This window comes from Homalodisca vitripennis, chromosome 1, assembly GCF_021130785.1.
Source record: "Homalodisca vitripennis isolate AUS2020 chromosome 1, UT_GWSS_2.1, whole genome shotgun sequence".
NCBI lineage: Eukaryota > Metazoa > Arthropoda > Insecta > Hemiptera > Cicadellidae > Homalodisca > Homalodisca vitripennis.
This window is the reverse complement of record NC_060207.1, coordinates 47,123,575-47,144,369: the sequence shown is the minus strand read 5'-3', so window position 1 is coordinate 47,144,369 and position 20,795 is coordinate 47,123,575. Positions and strand designations below refer to the sequence as shown.

The 20,795-nt window shown below is 34.3% G+C and overlaps 2 protein-coding genes across 7 annotated transcripts in view; one reads left to right on the top strand and one right to left on the bottom strand.

The window, feature by feature from the left end:
- The window catches only part of LOC124360733 (rh5-interacting protein-like), a 35,733-nt gene extending 32,765 nt beyond the window's left edge, over nucleotides 1-2,968 (top strand). For all 3 annotated transcript variants that reach the window (XM_046814621.1, XM_046814629.1, XM_046814637.1), the window contains one exon: nucleotides 393-2,968. In XM_046814621.1, the coding sequence (XP_046670577.1) occupies nucleotides 578-2,038 (1,461 nt within the window). In that variant the 5' untranslated portion in view covers nucleotides 393-577 and the 3' untranslated portion in view covers nucleotides 2,039-2,968. The remainder of the gene's footprint in view (nucleotides 1-392) is intronic.
- The window catches only part of LOC124360715 (inactive dipeptidyl peptidase 10-like), a 247,872-nt gene that overhangs the window by 69,066 nt on the left and 158,011 nt on the right, over nucleotides 1-20,795 (bottom strand). For 3 of the 4 annotated variants that reach the window (XM_046814555.1, XM_046814572.1, XM_046814563.1), the window contains 2 exons: nucleotides 7,640-7,853; nucleotides 5,261-5,355 (listed from right to left, as the gene is read on the bottom strand). In XM_046814555.1, the coding sequence (XP_046670511.1) occupies nucleotides 5,261-5,355; nucleotides 7,640-7,853 (309 nt within the window). Of the gene's footprint in view, nucleotides 1-4,582; nucleotides 4,817-5,260; nucleotides 5,356-7,639; nucleotides 7,854-20,795 lie in introns of those variants that run through there. The other variant, XM_046814580.1, reaches the window with a different exon arrangement.

Genomic DNA, 20,795 nt, shown 5'->3' with positions numbered 1-20,795 from the left:
TCGTTAATGTGTTTATTTATTTCATTTTTTATTTTAGTTTTAAATTGTATTAGTCACCCGTGATTTTTTTTAAGTTGTTCCAAATGACATACTTTTGTTTCACTGTCAATGTTTAAGTCAAAGTAACAAATATAATAAGGGTTTCATCCAAAAATAAGGACTAAAACAAATTTAAATCCAGGTAACGCAGTTTTTTTAAAATTTGTGTCGATTCCACATATCTTACAACCTTGAATCCCAAATTTAAATCTAACAATTTAACAAAGTTTCATTAGTAAATTTTAATACATGAAATAAAACAATACGGCACTTTCTGACCAATATAATACAAATTCAGTTTATTTTATGTAACTTTGGTTGTCATAAATAATTAAGCTAGCGTTTTATTTCAGGTTTTGGAACCATTTGACGGAACTCCACATCAAAGATGAAGTACGAATGAAAATTCAAACAAACTAAAATAAGAAATAATCTTTTGAAATTACCCAGCAAACAACCTTCCTACTTCACAGTTTCTTGAGGTTTCTTTGTAAAACATATTGTTTGGACTGAATTATTCATTATTATACTAAGAATAATGGCAGAAAAAGATAAGATACAATTTAAAGATATGATTATAGAAATATCGGGGGAGGGAAGAATTGAAGAATCAATGTTCCCCGAAGAAGAAGAGCCTTGTTCGTGCCCGAGTAAACATAAAACGGACTCGACCTGTCTAGTACACGGTAAGAAGCCCCTTCAGGATGAGGCTGGTGACAGACGTTACGGTAAAGACAAGTCTGATAAAGATTGTGTAAAACATGGCAAATGTATTTGTAAAGATAAAGAAAACCCAGATCCAAAATGTCCAGAGCACGGTAAGTGCATTTGTAAAGATAAAAAACATCCCGATCAATTTTGTCCCGAACATGGAAAATGTATTTGCAAGGATATGGACAAATTTGAAGGTAATTGTCCTAAGCACGGTAAATGTATTTGCGAGAGGAAGGATAAGCCAAATCCTAAATGTCCCGAGCATGGAAGGTGTATTTGTACGGACAAAACTGTACCAGATCCTGATTGCTCAAAGCACGGTAAATGTATTTGTAAAACTAGAAATAAAGATTGTCATAAGCACGGAAATTGCATCTGTACGGATAAAGACGCCCCGAATAAAAAGTGTCCTGAACACGGTCAATGCATCTGTACGGACGAAAATAAGCCTGATCAAGAATGTCCTGAGCATGGAAAGTGTGATTGTAAAGACGAATCTGAAAAACAGTGTCCCAAGCATGGTGAATGCATTTGTTCTGAGAAAGATAAACCTAATCCAAAGTGCCCTGAACACGGACATTGTATCTGTGAAGATAAATATAAGCGTAACCCACAATGTCCCGAACACGGACCTTGTATCTGCAAAGATACAGATAAATCCGATAAGGACTGCCCAAAACACGGAAAATGCATATGTACCGATAAAAAGAGACCAAATAAGAAATGTCCAGAACACGGCACTTGCATTTGCACTGATGTAACAAAACCAGATAAAAAGTGTCCCGAACATGGCGCTTGTCTTTGCAAAGACATTGCCAAGTTCAGCTCTGATTGCGTTAAACACGGATCGTGTCGTTGTAAAGTTGGGGAAAAACCCGAACCTCTTTGTCCCCAGCATGGAACATGTATTTGTAAAGACAAACGCAAGCCTGACCCTAAATGTCCTAACCACGGGAAGTGTACTTGTGTGAGGACACCGAGCCTTGCTTGTACGTGCACAGATAAGGATCACCCGGATTCTGGATGTCCTGAGCACGGTGAAGGTACAGGACCTAGAGGTAAGAGGTCACTTCCATCAAAACTTATAGATGACTGGGGTATCATAGATGACGACGGTTGCTGTACCTGTCCTTCCAAAGAGGAGGCTGATCCTTTCTGTCCTGAACACGGTCTTTATAGAACTAACGGGGAGAAAAGACCAAAGCCGTTTGATGAACCTTGTTCGTGTCCTTCAAGATACGAAAGAGACCCTTATTGCGTTACACACGGCAAAATACAGGCGTAAACAGTATCCAGGAGAGTACGGAGATCCGTGTACTTGCCCTGCAGATGCAACAGATCCTTACTGTCCTGAGCACGGGAGGTATAACACCAACGGGACCAAAAGGACGAAACGCTACGATGGTCTGATGTGTACATGTGATCCGTTTTGTCCTATACATGGAAAACGACGACCTGAAATAAGAGAGGAAGCCGAAGACTTAGGTGAATTTTGTACTTGTCCACGAAAAAATGTAGGTGACCCTTTCTGTGTCGAGCATGGAAAATACGGTAAGAACGGTAGGAAACGTCCAGGAATACGTGAACGACTGTGCACATGCCCGACAAGAAAAATAAAAGACCCGTATTGCCGTGAACACGGCACCTTCAAACCAAACGGTACGAAACAATCGGAGTTGTATGGACCTTTATGTTCATGTCTATCAGGTGAAGATCGCGATCCTTTCTGTCCGGAACACGGCACGTATATCGGGGCACATATACTCAGATTTGGGAATAACGGCACGACTGACCCGTACTGTTCTCAGCACGGTATTTGTGCCAAAGGGCGAAAATCACCCAAAGGAGTACCAGATGACGTTTGCATATGCCGTAGAAAGAAAGGGTTATTCGACAGAACTGCGGGAAAGACTAAAGGCTTTTGCCAGCGATTCCTTGATGTGTCACCTTGCTGTAGATGTGTTTGCGAGAAGGTGTGCTGTAGGTCACTGTGCTGTCGAGAGTATTGTCTTCTAGAAGGAAAGAATTCAGATGATCAAGATCATTGTATCTTTGATAAAGACCAGAAAGAATGGAGTGAGAGGAGGGGTGGAGAGAAACCGTGCTGTGAAGGCACGGCTGATCTACATTCTTCTCACTACCACAGGAAGTGTGGTTTTGCAATTGACATGCAAATAAAAAACAAATGAATTATAAATACAGTAATTAGAACATGTTTTGTACTTTTTATTTATTATTGTTTATTTATTTATTATTTGTTATTGTTGTAAATCTGCAGCGTGAAATATGTCCCATGATACTGAATAATGTAAAATTACTAGTAATCAGTATTGACAACTTGTATTATATTATTAGAAGTACCTAAAATATTCAATTATACTTACCTCCTCTGTTGTGGCTCGTTATGTCAGGTAGCAGAAACCATTGGTTTTTAATACAGGGCAAACATAATAGTGATAAAAAGATATTGGGTGAGTTTCTTGTTTTTAATCTTTAAAATGATGTAATACAATTGTATCTGTATTGTCGTCTACTAATGGTTAATACAGAATCTATTCTTAAAAACAAGGTATGTTTAAATCGTCACTGTACCATAGAAGTAGCCAATTCACAATTTTGCAATAGAGAAAGCTCCAGATATAAAGAAAGACAGTTATAGTCAATACAATACAACACAATTGTTTACTACAGTACTCAATTAGAGAACTATTTCAACATAAAAAGTACTAGACGAGGATATAACAGTAATCAATTTATAAAAAAACACATGTCTTAAGGGAATTTTATTACATGAAAGGATGTGATGATTGGGTGCAGTGTGACTTATCCATATGTGACTACCATATAGTATAGAATTTTCTCAGTATTATAGTGCAGGATTTTATTTTATTTTTGTCACAGAACTATACAATTTTGGCACAACTAATTTGACTTAAGATTTCACTGTCAACATTTTGAATGTGTAGTCGTACGAATTTAATTCAATCAGAATTGTCAGTGTCATGAGTGCGTTATGGATGAAGAATTCACAATCTACGCATAAAGGTGGGTCGGGAAATATTAAAAAAAATCACCAACATTTATAAGGTTTTAGTAGGTCAGTAAATATACTCGTGTATATTACTGGCACGGTGTGGTAGACGGGAACTAGAACCACCCATTTCCGATAATCTAGGGATGCCGCCACAACTCAAGAGCAAATGATAATCAAATTTAGGCATTAGTTTTATTTACATGGAATTAAATTATATATTTGTTACTCAAAGATTTAATGGATCGGTGTGCTACAAAACCAGAACGATCAAATGCTGAAAATGTCTCTTTATTCCTGTATAATTGTAAATTTTGGACAAATGTATTCGATTTTAAAAGTTAATTAGGACGGAAGGGGTGCCCAACGAAGATTTAAAAAAGAACAAAAGATAATACAGATAATAATTGTCTCAATAATTGGCTTTCAAGTAATTAGTTTTAAAATAAATTAAGTTTCTATTCCACGTATTACATTAAAAATATATTTATAAATATTTATCTACTAATACATACAAGTGCAGAAGCCCAAAGTGCACAATCAAGTTACATGTATAATCATGTAACATTTTGTTGTTTCTAAATACACTATTATATATTATATTCTAAAACTATTACTTGCCAATTATTATGGTATGAATTAAAAAATTATTTTCTAAATACACAAAGTACAGCACTGGAACAAATTATTGAGTTTAACAACTACTTTCTTGCAGAGTAAAATATTACATATTATACTGTGGAAGAATATTGTCATCCTCGTATAACTGAATATAAATGTGTAAACAGATCAACTCACGAATGTTTGGTTAGTCATGAGGACCCTCGTGGTGAGATTGAAAGCGTTAAATATGATGATGCCCCCAAAATATAAATGTGTAAACAGATCAACTCATGAATGTTTGGTTAGTCACGAGGACCCTCGTGGTGAGATTGAAAGCGTTAAATATGATGATGCCCCCAGAATATAAATGTGTAAACAGATCAACTCTCGAATGTTTGGTTAGTCATGAGGACCCTCGTGGTGAGATTGAAAGCGTTAAATATGCTGATGCCCCCAGAATATAAATGTGTAAACAGATCAACTCACGACATTTGGTTAGTCACGAGGACCCTCGTGGTGCGATTGAAAGCGTTAAATATGATGATGCCCCCAGAATATAAATGTGTAAACAGATCAACTCTCGAATGTTTGGTTAGTCATGAGGACCCTCGTGGTGAGATTGAAAGCGTTAAATATGCTGATGCCCCCAGAATATAAATGTGTAAACAGATAAACTCTCGAATGTTTGGTTAGTCATGAGGACCATCGTGGTGAGATTGACATCGTTAAATATGCTGATGCCCCCAGAATATAAATGTGTAAACAGATCAACTCACGAACATTTGGTTAGTCATGAGGACCCTCGTGGTGAGATTGACAGCGTTAAATATGCTGATGCCCCCAGAATATAAATGTGTAAACAGATCAACTCACGAATGTTTGGTTAGTCATGAGGACCCTCGTGGTGAGATTGACAGCGTTAAATATGCTGATGCCCCCAGAATCATCACTGAACATCAGCTCCTCGCCTGCAAAGTATAATATTGTTGTTACGAATTTAATGTAAAATTAATAATACAAATTCAAACTTATAACAAATACAGTTATAAAATATATTCATAGTGTAAAGGAAATATATTAATTAAAACCAAGATAAGAAAGCAAATGGCTTCTTTAACATTTAAGGGGACCCGGACAGTAAAAATTTGGTAAAAATTACGTTTTCACTTTTTTTATTTATTTTTGTAGACAATTTTCTTGTGAACATTTTGATATACAACACTTCATATTTTAAATTTTATTAGCACTCATAAAAAAAATAAATTCGAAAGTGTGTTTACGTAAATATGGCAAGGAAACAACACCTCATAGCTGAGCAACGCAACTTATTTGTTGTAGTACTCATTACTTTATCAGTAAAAGAGATGATGCCTTATGGAGCAGATGTCCTAATAGACAAATTAGAGTGTATTGGACACATACAAAAGCGGATGGGTACTAGGCTACGCAAACTAAAGTCCTATAATAATTCCATAAAACTTGCTGATGGTAAACCACTGAATAGTAAAAACCGCCTTTCATCAAGTGCTATAGACCAGCTCCAGGCCTATTATGGCCAAACCATAAGAAGGAGCAATACAGTTGAAGAGATGAAGCAAGGAATATTGGCTTTATTTCATCACAAGTCATCCAGTGATGAAAATCCTCAACATGGTCTTTGCCCAAAAGGCGCTGAAAGTTGGTGCAAGTATCACCGATCTCTTGTAACTGGTGAGACATACAAACATAAAAAATAATATCCCCTCAGTTATTATGGAGTTTATTAGGCCAGTGTTTAGGAGCCTGTCAGATCCTGATCTCTTGAAAAATTGTTTACACAAAAAGACCTAAAAACCCTAACGAAAGTGTAAATAGTGTGATATGGGCTCGCCTCCCAAAAACTGGATTTGTGGGTATAAAGACCTTACATTTTGGAGTTTATAAAGCCGTTTTCAACTTTTAATATCGGACAGATTACTAAATGTAAGGTCCTACAGAAATTGGGCATTTCAATTGGCAAAAACACTGTTTCTACAATGAAATTACTAGACACCGAGAGGCTTCGAAATTCAATGCGCGCTTCTGCTGAATTATAGAAAAGGGCAAGGCAGACCAAGAGGCAATCTAAAAGGAAGCTGGAGGACAAGGAAGAAGACACAGACAACCAAGTTATGGGGCTGGCCTGTTTTAAACACAATTTGTAAGTAAAATCTGTTTTTTTTACAACATTGAAATGGTACGCATTACTTTAAATCGCGATTCCCGAAAGTTGCATTTTTTTACATTGTGGAACACTTTTTTCAAAAACCATTTGAGATATCAGACTGAAATTTTTACCACATATTCTAGGCTATTATTTGAACACTTTAACACGAGCATTTGTTAATTAGCACGTTAGTTAATATTTTATAAAATATTATATGTGAAATTTTAAGTAAAAAATTAGCAGCATATAAAAAAAATTAAATTTTTAAAACAAATGTGTATTTTTTAAAATCCCTGTGTTAAAGTGTACTAATAATGTCAAAGAATGTGTGGTAAAAATTTCATTTGGTTATCTCTAATGGATTTTGAAGAAAGTGATCCACAAAATACACAATTTAACATTAGCGTAATAGGACTGTCCGGGTCCCCATTACCCGATACAACGTATTAACAGACCTTTCAACAGTTGACCCCAAAATCAATATAGTTCACCCTTGCACCCAGAAAACCCTATGTTCCAAGTATCAAGTCTCTAAAACCTTTCTATGAAGAGTGCGATAAGCACACACGGCCAAAAGATGGACATACTGGTCTTTGACCTTTTGATCCTAAGGTTAGTAGTGTTCTTTATCAATTAAGAGGAACATATTATGTATGAAGTTTTAAGGCTCTAAAAGATTTCTCACAAAGTTATCCATACATAAACAGACGGATGGACAACAATGCGGTTTGAAGAAGGCTCTGTCTTATCCGTAATAATGAATTATTATAACAATTGTATTACAGATATATGATTATATTTACAAACTGAAGTTCGAACGGTTGGATACAAATTCATTCCCTACTTATAAGTAATATTTGTGATTGTCTAATGAATGTCTCAAATACATACCCACATATTCTCTAACTAATATTGGTCACCAAAAATTCGTAGTTTTTAATTAAAAGTAATTTTTAAGAGATTCTACGAATACCTTTAATTTAAAAATTTATTGTTAATTTCTAGTAACGAAGGCAAACATTATTCACAAGAATGTAACACTACTAGTAATTTGGAAGATATAGCACCTGATATCCAAGAGCCATTGTGCCGCAGGGGTGTAAGGTCATGAGAGAGAATGTCCTGTAACTTCAGTCGGACACCCTTGACCCTCGGCCCCTCGTCCGGCGGCGGCGTGAGCAGCACAACCGAGGTAACGATGAGAGCCAGCACAGCCAGAATCACCAGCAGGGCGATCAGGATACCGCGCCAGTTCCGCTGGTTTGTGTTGCTGGAGACCAACTGGAACAATCACAAATTTCCACTCAGAATCATCCACTCCTATCATTCTGTAGCTTCTGTGTGGTTTGCAGGATCACATCGGAAATCGGAATTTGTTTAGCTAAAACTACTTATCTGAAACATCCCATTAGCTTAAAAAGAAAAGGAAATTCTCCGGTGTAAACGTTAAAGACTGGTAAATCCTTTACTTGATTTGTATAAAAGAAGAAATCACCTATTTCTTATCAAAAAATTGGTTTCTTAATTTTTTTCCAAAGTTTTGCTTCCTACAAAATTGACCAAGATTTTAAATTCTAACCAAAGATTTTCTAACCATGTATACGACAACTATCATAGCACGGTATGTACATGAAGGGACCTTTTACTTAATTACTTTTCAAACTGGAAAATGTATTGGAACTAAAATAGTCTTTCTCTACTACAAAGAAAATCCCCCAATTCCGACTTGTATTTGTTAATTAAATTTCGGTGTCTCGTTTATGACAAAAGTAAAATTTATATTTGTAAATATCCAACAATTGGAAAGGGTCACGTATATTATTAACTGGAGTACTTTTAATTGTGACAATCTTTAGTTTGTTTTTTACTGATTAAAATTACATTACATCACTGAAAACGTTATAAATATCTTAATGTTTAATGTGACATAAATTTGTACATATTACAATTTCATGTTTTTAATGCAATTATGTAGGTCGTTTTCATAAACAATGAGCTCTAAACAACGACAAAACAACGAAATGAAAGACATTTAGGACTAAGCTAAATTTTTGCGTTGGAAAGCTATTGTGTCAGGCCTAACTCTTAGGGAGATGTATAAATCTGTTGTTAGCAATGTGAGAGACTATATTTTGTAATGTAGGTGAGGAGATATTTTCATTGTCTCATCGGTTGCACAATTGAATGAAAATGAGAATATCTCTTCTCCTAAATTTTACACTATATTTTGTACTCCTGATGTCTCTGATGTGGAAACGATGCAAAGAGTTTGTTTTGAGCTTCACCGCTGACCTTTTTTTGAATCTCTTCAAACGAACATGACTTCAGATTGCAGGAGTCAAGTCTGTAACAGCGTCAGAACTCAGGCTCTGCACTAACAGAAAGGTGAACTGGAGCAAAAACCCAACACTCACATTGAATCAACCCTTTCCACCATAGCTACGTTATGCGTGGAGATAATATTAACTGCAATTAGTCGACTTTGATATAGTTCATTGTTTTGTAGGGGATTAGGTTTTAAGAAGTCTCAGAAGGAATTATACTACCCTAGGATTATGTCATCTAAAATCTTAAGTTGATTGATTATTGAGCACATTTGCATTAGAAACTAGTTTTTTATATTCGAAACAAATTGTTTGTTATTTAGGACCCTGAGTGTTAGTGTTATTGAAATTCGGGAAGAATGAGCGGAATAAATACAAAAGTTTGTTCTGTTTTTTTTAATTTTGTGTTTAAAAATAAGAAAAACACTATTATTCTCAGTTCGTTAATAAAACAATGAAATATAATACGAATAATAAAGAGGTAAGGATGAACAGAAAAATCTGGATCTCACAAGAAAAAGTTTTGTTTTTATGGCCTATTTTCATTAGCAAAACAAACATGTCCGGAAAATATGGCTTTCAATACTGAAAAGGGTAAAAATATAAAAAGGATCAGAAAAGATATATTTTGCTGCAAAACATTAACACCAAGTTTATGATAATAAGTATGTACTTAAGATATATTTCTACGTAGTTGGGCGCTTAACGTCGTGGTTCTCAAAATAATAATTTCATATTTACATTCCAAACCTTCCTTCTCTCTATTTACTCCTGGGTAGCATATCTCACGGCGTCCCGGAGAGCCGTAATCAAAACCTCTTACCAAACCTCTCGAAATCTAACGCAATAATTAAAGAAATGTTTATTTCTGTAATCTGCTCTGTATCGTTTGACCAGACTCAGGAACTACCAGCTTAGCACAAAGAGAAACTAAACATACAATATAATCAACAGCATCTAACTTATGACAATAATAATAATTAGCTGAGGGTCGGCGAAAGTTATCACTAGTTAGATTGAAAATATTCATTTCTATCTGTTTTTCTGTCTGCCTGTCCGGACGATTCCCAAAAACGAACTGACCTATAGACTTGCGTGAAGCGTCATGTCTATATTAGCAACACTGAGTTTAGATGATAGTGAATGTCACTCCATGGGATTTGGCGAGCGTTAGAGTTATTTTTATATTTATATTATGGGTAGCCATTATGGTAATAATAAAATAGCAGAACGCAAAAACATGCAGAATAAAATAATCTAAGATTTTAACTTGTAAAATATTAACTCATACTCATGCAGTAGGTAAAAACAAAAAAATAGTACACAGTGGAAAGTCAATGTTAAAAGGTGGTGAAATGATTTGAGCGCACTCTTGCGTTAAATTAACTTCCCTACCTCACCGGAAGTTTTATTACATAAATAGTCACATGAAACTTAACTCAATGAACAAAAATGTGAATGTATCCAATGGCAGGGTATCTCGAGAAAGAAAACCTATAGACTTTAAGGTTTCCATGAGAGTTCACTAATACGTAGACAAGAATGGGTTCTATGTTGGCGCATGTCCAACCATGACGCATTTTATCTAAGTAGAATAACAGAATTTATTTTTTCTGTTGGGGAGGGACATAAAAATTTATTCCTTCCATATCTTGCGAATTAAATGAGCTATAGACTTGAAATGTTGTTTAACGATTCAGCGAAGCCCGTTACGCAACACGTGGTGTGGCGTACTCCTATATTGTAATTATTATTCTGTATTCAAAATATTATGAACGTTATTCACTATTTACATGTTCTTTAATTCATTATTCAATCATATCTGCTCGTAGTTAAACTGTTATTACTGGATTTGATTGAAGAGATTCTAGCTAACGCGGATTGATAAGTAATAAATAGTCTTTAACCTCACATTTGAATCAGATAACTCGCCTATCCCACCAGTAAGTAATAACATCCATTACAGTACGAGTGTGGTAGTGTACTATGGGTGACACGATTACTTAGTGCAGCTGATCAGTTCCAACAGCGTGGGTTGTAACAAGACGTTTATGCATTATAATCTGATATCTTAGCATTAGAAACACATTGCTATCCTGAAAATGGAATCACGTGAATTATTTATTATAAATAATTATGTACATTACACAGCACTCAATGAAGCTCTGCCGTTAGTGAAGAACAGAGAAGACTAATTATTTAATTTAATTATATTTAATTTAGATAAAAATATATTGAAACACTATAGTAATATAATTGGTTCCTTTTCTCACAAAACAATAGCTGAGAAAAAAATAGTTAATTCTTCTTCAGTGGTAGGTACTTTTTTATACTTTTGTGCTGAAATCTGTTCTTCCCATTCCTTATTTGTCCGTAAAGCCTGTTTCGATTTCAAATTGTAAGAGCTTCAAAAAAATCCTAAAATAGATAAGATTGAAAGGAAGTACTAATTTAGACAAAAGGTCAGGTGTTTTGCCCAACATTAAATGACAGCAGAGTGAAGCGAACGCTATCGAAATGCGATTACCCGCCGAAGCAACAATTTCAAACACGATTTAAAATTTAAACCCAGTTTTAAATTTAAAAAATCAAAGGTTCAAACCAGTAACATTCTGTTCTTGTTACGTTCTATAGTTAAAAATTTCCAAAATATATTTGTCATGTGTGTTTCGTAAATTTTTAGTTTATTTCAGATTTTCTCTTCAACTTGTTTGTCTATAGTAAATTTAAAACAGTATACGTAACTCACCATGTATACATATGCAAAATGGTATACCTTAATTTAAGTAAAAGTGTGTTTTAGATGATATAACGATTACATTTAGAATCAAATAAAAATAATATTACACTTTTATATAAATTCAAATGATCTATCTGATGGCGTTTAATATTGCAGTTTGAAAAATATTCGTGACACTGCAGAAAAACGTCGTTTTTTCAGACGCACAAATCATGTATTAAAAAAAAATTAAACATATAAAATGCAAAGTAGGGTTACAATTTAAGAAATGAAACACGAAACTACACAGGAAGTGGAAAACAGGGCTCACGGACCTTTTAAAGTTACAGGCTAACTTCGTTGTTCCGTAAAACAACTTTATCTTCTGTTGCCCAAATTGCTTTTAAATTTCCTCCTCTCCATTCCTGAATTATAACGAGTCTTTAATTGCGTCACATTTAGGCCGTACTGAGGCTGTTTCTTAATACGGTCTTCTGTATATTTATCTTAGGAATCGTTTTACTTTTTATGTTTGAAATTCTACCGGTTTAATTTTTATAGGGGGTTTTCTGACTAACACGAAGTATACCTGTCATTTGTAAAACAATGACAGTTTTATTGCTTTTTGTTGAATACAGCACAAAAAAATGGGGAAAAACTGTAGTCAGTTACAAATCCAAAAGGAATGTGATTTTATCTTAGGGACAAGACAAACCCGTGACCGGACACTCACTAGTGCAAAATAAGGAGTTTTGGTTTGAGGTAAAATATTACAAACTTTTTTACTGAACTAGAAAATAAAAATCTTAGTTGAAAAACATCCTTGGATAACCTAAAAGCCATGTTTTTATTTACATAAATTAACTGTATTTAAAATCAGTTACATGTGTCAACTAATTAGAGGCACAACAAGTTTTGTTTAATAATAATTAACTCATTCTGTATAAAGAAGAAGCAAGTATATATCGCAAAACGTTACGCATGTTTTAGATTATGTACTATAAACTTACTTTCATTGTAATATATAAATTCTTTCTAATCACCATACGCTGCTACTAGATCTATCCTGTTACATTTATTTTATTTGAGCTTATGAGACTGTGTTTTTAAATAAACTAGCAATATGTACATGGTAAGCGTGTACCATTTATATCTCTACTAAATACGGTACTAATTGTTAACATGCCTGGTAAAAACTCTCTACCCATTCAAAGCTAATCTGATCTAAAATGTTACAATATACTGAAGCTCCGATAAACTTAATAACAATGATTACCAAATACCTCACAGTAAGTATAAGCATTATTTATAAATCAAAACAAACAGCTTATACTGTACAAACAGCCGCGTGTACGAAATAATAAAAACTATTTTTACAAGATTAACTTGTGAAAAGGTGAAATATTATGAAACTGTAATAAGTAGTAATATGAATAATACATTTAAACCGCCTTGACTGATTTTTTTGAAGTTTTTACTTACTGATTTTTGATTTTACTTATGTAATAAAATTATACTAATAATTTTATTAAATAAGTAGATTAAACTTATGCTTTTATGTCCTGCCCATTTTTCATACTTTCTTTCAACTATGAAAGAAAGCATGAAGAACTGGGCACTACATTTACAAGCGAGTCCTTAATTTTCAATTGATCTTACTACGATTAAGCTGAAACAGAGTAACTTTTGAAGAATAAAGGAACTCAGTAACTAATTATTCATGTACAATTTCATATCATTTAGACATACGAGGTTAAGTGGTAGAGAGAATATTTTAAGTTTTAAGGTCGCCTATTGAATATTAATTCATTTTAATTTTATCAATCGCCAAGGAGTTAGATTATTATAAGGTTTTGGGATAGTTGCGTATTTTTCTAGAACTGAAGGTCCATGACTCGGTGAAACGCAGTGGCCAAGCAACACAGTACAAAATAATAGCACGTTAACTGCAGCTCGACGAGCTGAAGGAACATATTAGTGAAGTTTCTGAGGCATATTAAATCCAGGAAACTTCTGAAACTTCCACGGAGCTTCCCTTGCACATCCTTGACTGCCGTATCTGTGTTACCCAACGAGGACATAATGTAACAGCATTTTGTATTTGCTAGTGTACCAAAGTCATGTTCAACGACAAAAATCTTACTTGATATGTGTTCTCTTGATCGTATAAGCACGTTTAGTTCAGTAAGAACAAAGACAATTTAAGGGTTCATGTCTGACTTCAATACATCTTATAAAAGTAAAAGCAAAAATCATTTAAAAGACAACATTGAATAGGAGTAATTAAAAAGTACATTTTTTCGGAAACGTACATTATGCAATTTTTGCAATTCACTGTCTAAACAAGAATATTTTTTCAGTTGTTATGTAAAATTACTTTGGCTACATAGAAAACTCTAAAGGATAAGAAATTACAAGTTCTCACTCAAATTGTAATGTTTAAAAGTTAAAGACAGTACCAAAATTTAAATTTATTACGATTATTACATGTATATATCCAATAAAAAATATTGCTTTGATAGATATTTTAAAAAAGAAAATAGAAAATAAAGACAATGTAAATTAAATATGTATCTTTTATAAATATTTAACACTCAAATTCAAACATGTTCTAATAAGAAATGTATTCCTTTCAATAATGATAATATTCAACGAGAAGTACTCAACTACTTACAAACTCTGAAATCAATTAATATCAGTACTAAAACTGAAATATATTTGTCGATCATACGAGACAAGTCACAGACATATTTTTTTAACTACTTGATATTATGTTGTATTGGTGGATTCAGAATAACTGTCAGATCATCACATGTGTTGTAGTATTCAGATGTTTTAAATTACACAAATATACTCTCGTAAAGTTACCATGGCAATTTTGGAAACCCTACAGCGGAAATCCACAAACTAGTATGTAAGGGTTGATTCCAAATATATGAATAATAGTTTGAAACACATAGCATCGACGTACAAAAATCAACAAATTATAGATTATACAAATTACAGATATTTCTGCAGCTATATTATATGTTTTCAAAAACTAATACATCTTTAGCAATAGTATCTATATTATTTAAAACGTTTATTTATTTTTGTACAGAAAATAAGTTATTATTTTATGACATAATTGGTGTAAATCGAAAGCTCTTAAACTTTAAATGTGCCTTTTGTGACTAAAAGAGACATGTAACTATTCGGTCTTTGCTTCACGGGCTTCCAAAGTTCCCATGTTAATCTTTTTTATCTCTTTAAAGCCTCAACTCTCGGCTATGCTGGCTTGTTTTAATTCATTGTGGCTGCTAGTCCTATATGTTGGGATCTCCCCAGGATTTCAACCCGTGATCTCTCAGTTAGAAAGCGGTGACTATATCCAGTAGTCTACGGAGGAGGACAATGTTTGTCAATGTTGTAAATCTGATTAGACTTATTGTTAGTTAAAAACAGCTGATTACTAAAACTCACATTATGTTGCTTAAACAATAATAACTATGACACCTGTATAGTATATAGTGTTAAACTATAGTAACTGTCTAACATGTACCAACTTTGAGACTGATAGATTAGTGGAAGATGCGTCAGCCGCAGGAAATTTATTAAAAATGATGTTTAAGAATGTTGATGGGTTTTCCAATAAAATCCAAATTGGTTAAATTTATATGGTGGGAAAAATATTTGTTTACTGTGCTGCAGTCTTATAAATGGAACACCCTTGATCCCAATGTTTGGTTTTCGTATGATCCTCATTTTTACTGAAACCATCTACAGTAATTTTACTTCATGTAATATACGGAAAGAGATACCATGGATTCCTACTTTCTTACAGGTGAACATGAGAACTGCTAATCAGGAACGTTAAAGACCAAACATATTTCAACCTTTAGTTAAAGATATCAAAAGTCGTAGTCGTGCTAGGATTAGGTTTTCTGTTCCAGAGGTTCCAGGAGGTTGACGCTGCCTGTATCGTGGTAAACAATACTGTTACTTTCCTGCAAGGATTAATTATCTGTCATCAACAACGCGGTAATCATCACTCTTGCTTTCCTGCAAGGATTATCTTTCAACATCTATCATCCTTATCTATCATCAATTGATGTTTAAACTTTGGAGAATGCTGAAGGCGTTTCGTTTTGTAATAGGTTTCTACCTCAAAACTTAGCTTGGACTGTTTTAAAATATGCGTGCTAGAAAAAACGTGTTCTGTTCCGGTAGGAGAATGGCGCTAGTAAACGCGGTAATCATCACTCTCTTCTTTGCTGCAAGGATTATCTGTCAAAATCTATCATCCTTATCTATCATCAATTTTAAACTTTGAGAATGCTGAAGGCGTTCATTTGTAATAAGCTCTAACTCAAAACTTATTGAGCTTGTTTTAAAATATGTTTAGTCGTGCTAGAAACAACGTTTCTGTTCCGGGGTTCCAGGAGAATGGCGCTACCTGTAACGCGGTAATCATCACTCTTGCTAACGATCATCAATTGATGCTTAACTTTGGAGAATGCTGAAGACGTTCATTTTGCAATGCTAGTTGAGCTTGTTTAGTCCTAGGAGGAGAATGGCGCTACCAGTAACGCGGTAATCATCACTCTTGCTTTGCTGCAAGGGTTATCTGTCCAACATCTATCATCCTTATCTATCATCAATTGATGCTTAAACTTTGGAGAATGCTGAAGGCGTTCATTTGTAATAAGCTTCTACCTCAAAACTTAGTTGAGCTTGTTTTAAAATATGTTTAGTCGTGCTGCGCTACCTGTAACGCGGTAATCATCACTCTTGCTTTGCTGCAATTATCTGTCAACATCTATCATCCTTATCTATCATCAATTGATGCTTAACTTAGAATACTGAAGACGTTCATTTTGCAATAAGCTTCTACATCAAAACTTAGTTGAGCTTGTTTTAAAATATCTTAGAAACAACGTTTTCTGAGGAGAATGGCGCTACCTGTAACTCGGTATCATCACTCTCTTTCTTTGCTGCAAGGATTATCTGTCAACATCTATAGCTTCATTTTGTAATACGCTTCTACCTCAAAACTTAGTTGAGCTTGGACTGTTTTAAAATATGTTTTAGTCGTGCTAGAAAGAACGTTTTCTGTTCCGGTGGTTCCAGGAGAATGGCGCTACCTGTAACGTGGTAATCATCACTCTTGCTTTGCTGCAAGGATTATCTGTCAAAATCTATCATCCTTATCTATCATCAATTGATGCTTAACTTTGGAGAATGCTGAAGGCGTTCATTTTGCAATAAGCTTCTACCTCAAAACTTAGTTGAGCTTGTTTTAAAATATGTTTAGTCGTGCTAGAAACAACGTTTCTGTTCCGGTGGTTCCAGGAGAATGGCGCTACCTGTAACGCGGTAATCATCACTCTCTTTCTTTGCTGCAAGGATTATCTGTCAACCATCTATCATCCTTATCTATCATTAATTGATGCTTAACTTTGGAGAATGCTGAAGACGTTCATTTTGCAATAAGCTTCTACCTCAAAACTTAGTTGAGCTTGTGTTTAAAATATGTTTAGTCGTGCTAGAAGAAACAACGTTTTCTGTTCCGGTGGTTCCAGGAGAATGGCGCTACCTGTAACGCGGTAATCATCACTCTTGCTTTTGCTGCAAGGATTATCTGTCAACATCTATCATCCTTATCTATCATCAATTGATGCTTAACTTTGGAGAATGCTGAAGACGTTTCATTTTGCAATAAGCTTCTACCTCAAAACTTAGTTGAGCTTGTTTTAAAATATGTTTTTAGTCGTGCTAGAAACAACGTTTTCTGTTCCGGTTGGCCTCTAGGAGAATGGCGCTACCTGTAACGCGTAATCATCACTCTCTTTGCTTTGCTGCAAGGATTATCTGTCAACATCTATCATCCTTATCTATAATTAATTGATGCTTAACTTTGGAGAATGCTGAAGGCGTTCATTTTGTAATACGCTTCTACCTCAAAACTTAGTTGAGCTTGGACTGTTTTAAAATATGTTTAGTCGTGCTAGAAAGAACGTTTTCTGTTCCGGTGGTTCCAGGAGAATGGCGCTACCTGTAACGCGGTAATCATCACTCTTGCTTTGCTGCAAGGATTATCTGTCAAAAAATCTATCATCCTTATCTATCATCAATTGATGCTTAACTTTGGAGAATGCTGAAGGCGTTCATTTTGTAATAAGCTTCTACCTCAAAACTTAGTTGAGCTTGTTTTAAAATATGTTTAGTCGTGGTAGAAACAACAACGTTTCTGTTCCGGTGGTTCCAGGAGAATGGCGCTACCTGTAACGCGGTAATCATCACTCTTGCTTTGCTGCAAGGATTATCTGTCAACATCTATCATCCTTATCTATCATCAATTGATGCTTAACTTTGGAGAATGCTGAAGACGTTCATTTTGCAATAAGCTTCTACCTCAAAACTTAGTTGAGCTTGTTTTAAAATATGTTTAGTCGTGCTAGAAACAACGTTTTCTGTTCCGGTGGTTCCAGGAGAATGGCGCTACCTGTAACGCGGTAATCATCACTCTTGCTTTGCTGCAAGGATTATCTGTCAACATCTATCATCCTTATCTATCATCAATTGATGCTTAACTTTGGAGAATGCTGAAGGCGTTCATTTTGTAATAAGCTTCTACCTCAAAACTTAGTTGAGCTTGTTTTAAAATATGTTTAGTCGTGCTAGAAACAACGTTTTCTGTTCCGGTGGTTCCAGGAGAATGGCGCTACCTGTAACGCGGTAATCATCACTCTTGCTTTGCTGCAAGGATTATCTGTCAACATCTATCATCCTTATCTATCATCAATTGATGCTTAACTTTGGAGAATGCTGAAGGCGTTCATTTTCCGATAAACTCCTCTTTCAAAACAGTTGAATTTGAACTGTGGACTGTGTTGGAAACATGTTTAGATATCTTAAGAATCGCTACGAATGTTTGTTGGAATTTAACAAAACTCATATTGCACAGTTATTATTGGAGATAATCAAAATCTCCTCAATGGTTTATATTGTGGCGATAGCAGCTTAAAAACGTAATATTTATACATAATCGGCAGTCTTTTTTAACTAATAAAAACCGATGCTTAATAGTCAGCACGAATAAACTTTATTTTATAACGTTTTCACGCAGACCAAGTAGTTACAAAACAAGGAAAGTAGGAAAAGAAAGACAATTGAATCTCGCAAACAATCATTCATCAGTTCTTATACCACTGTGGCCGCCACGTTCGGAGCGTGACGTAATGGGAGGGGAGCATTGATCACCTCCCAATTGATCTTGATACATTGACTTCTGTTGAATGGCCTACCTACACTCAATCAATGCCCTCTGAGCCTTTCAGTAATCTCGTTTATTTACTCATATCGTCCAATCAAGTGTAATTTCAAAGTTTTAATGGATACTATTCATTTTTTTAGAACATTGTTATTGATCATTTAAACCGATTCAGATTATTGTTGCGTTCCAATCTTTGTTAAAAAGAGTGTTAAAATAAATGTGTTGAATTTTTTAAGTAAACCATTCTTATGTGATCGATTTTAGATGAATTAGATTGAAAAGTTTGTAGATGAGCAGATTCTCGCCTAATGCCAAGTAGGATGGAGGGAATCCGATATTGCACATCACAAGCTGCAAGTAGAGCAAGTTCGTGGATTGAAAAATGGACATTATATTTTTGTGCATTAAAGTATGTGTGCTTTTCCATTCAAGACTGGAATACAAGAAACACTAAGTTATATTAGTGTAATACATATAACACAAATGGAGGTTAAAAAGTACACACGCATTAAATTAAGAAAGTAAGATGCTTGTTAAAGGCTGTTTTGTGTATAGGGACAACACTAATCGCGCAATATGTGTACCACGTTACGCTGTAAAACCTGCATTTATGATTATATGTTTACTTTATAATTTTAATTTTAGTTCTTAATACCCGTTTGCAACGTTTTTGAAGTAAAATATCTCATTTGTGAATATTTCTCTACCTGTAGAATTATAATCTACTTTTAGTAAATTTGAAAACTATTTGCTTTACGATAAAAATAAGTAAAAACCCGTATAACCAGAATCGAATAACTTAGGCTGTAACATTTATTAATATATTCTAATCTGACATGGCATGTTATTACAACTTGGTGTGCATTACTGACAGCTAGGTGTGCCGAAGATGGATTAGTAAATATGTGAATAATTATTAAAAATATCCCACATTATTCTTACTTGACTACCATTATGACTGTCAGGATTGTTGAAATACCATTGCTAACAACTCTCTATACAAATGATTAAATTTTAACTAAAATATTATTTTAAACAAATTATTGCACATAGTACCTCCTTCATACTCGTAGGTCGCACAGTAACCATGATGCGAATTACTTTAATCAGTCCATTACATAGTTAACGAATTGTACTGTATACACTTATAGTTAATTATATTAGTTCTGATTCGTTAAAAAAGATAAAAAATTGTATAGGAATTAATATTTTACGAAATTATTTCACTTTGTTATCCAACCTTAACCTTAATCTTGATAAAGAAAACTTTTACTTTTAAATTACCAAATGTATACAGGAGACGTATCACAAAGCATAAAATAATAATTTTAAGTTAATAAGTAAAATAGTTTATTTGGATATGGTAATGAAATTCTAAAAGAGTTGGGTAAGCAACTTAAAAAAAAACCAACATTTATTAAGAATAAATCAATTAAATTAAGAATTAAGAGTATTATAGTTCTAATAAATCTTGCAATTGGGTAGCGAGCATAATTAATTTTATGTTGAACTGATACCTCCATAAAGGAGATCGTTTTTACCAAAAAAGCCACCCATACCAGAGTAATAGTTTTTTTTTTTTTTTTTTATAGATTACATATTAAGATAAACAGAATGAACACATCAACCCATTCTGGCACAGCAGTATAACAGACATGGGGAGCGAAGGGGAGCAGACTTAGCATAGCGTGTCTCAACCGACTATCCGATTCCTAACTGATTATAAACGGAATAAATGTTAAGATTTTTCTGCAAACAAATTGAAACAGCGCACCGCTTCCTTCCTTCGCTTTTTACCGAGTTGTTATAAACCGATCTGGACGTCTCGTAAATATTCAGTTTGCCTTATTTACATAAAGTTTGTTTTTCTTGACACCATACATTGAATGGTGATAAGTTCAGTACCCTCGCGTTCTCCGTAATCC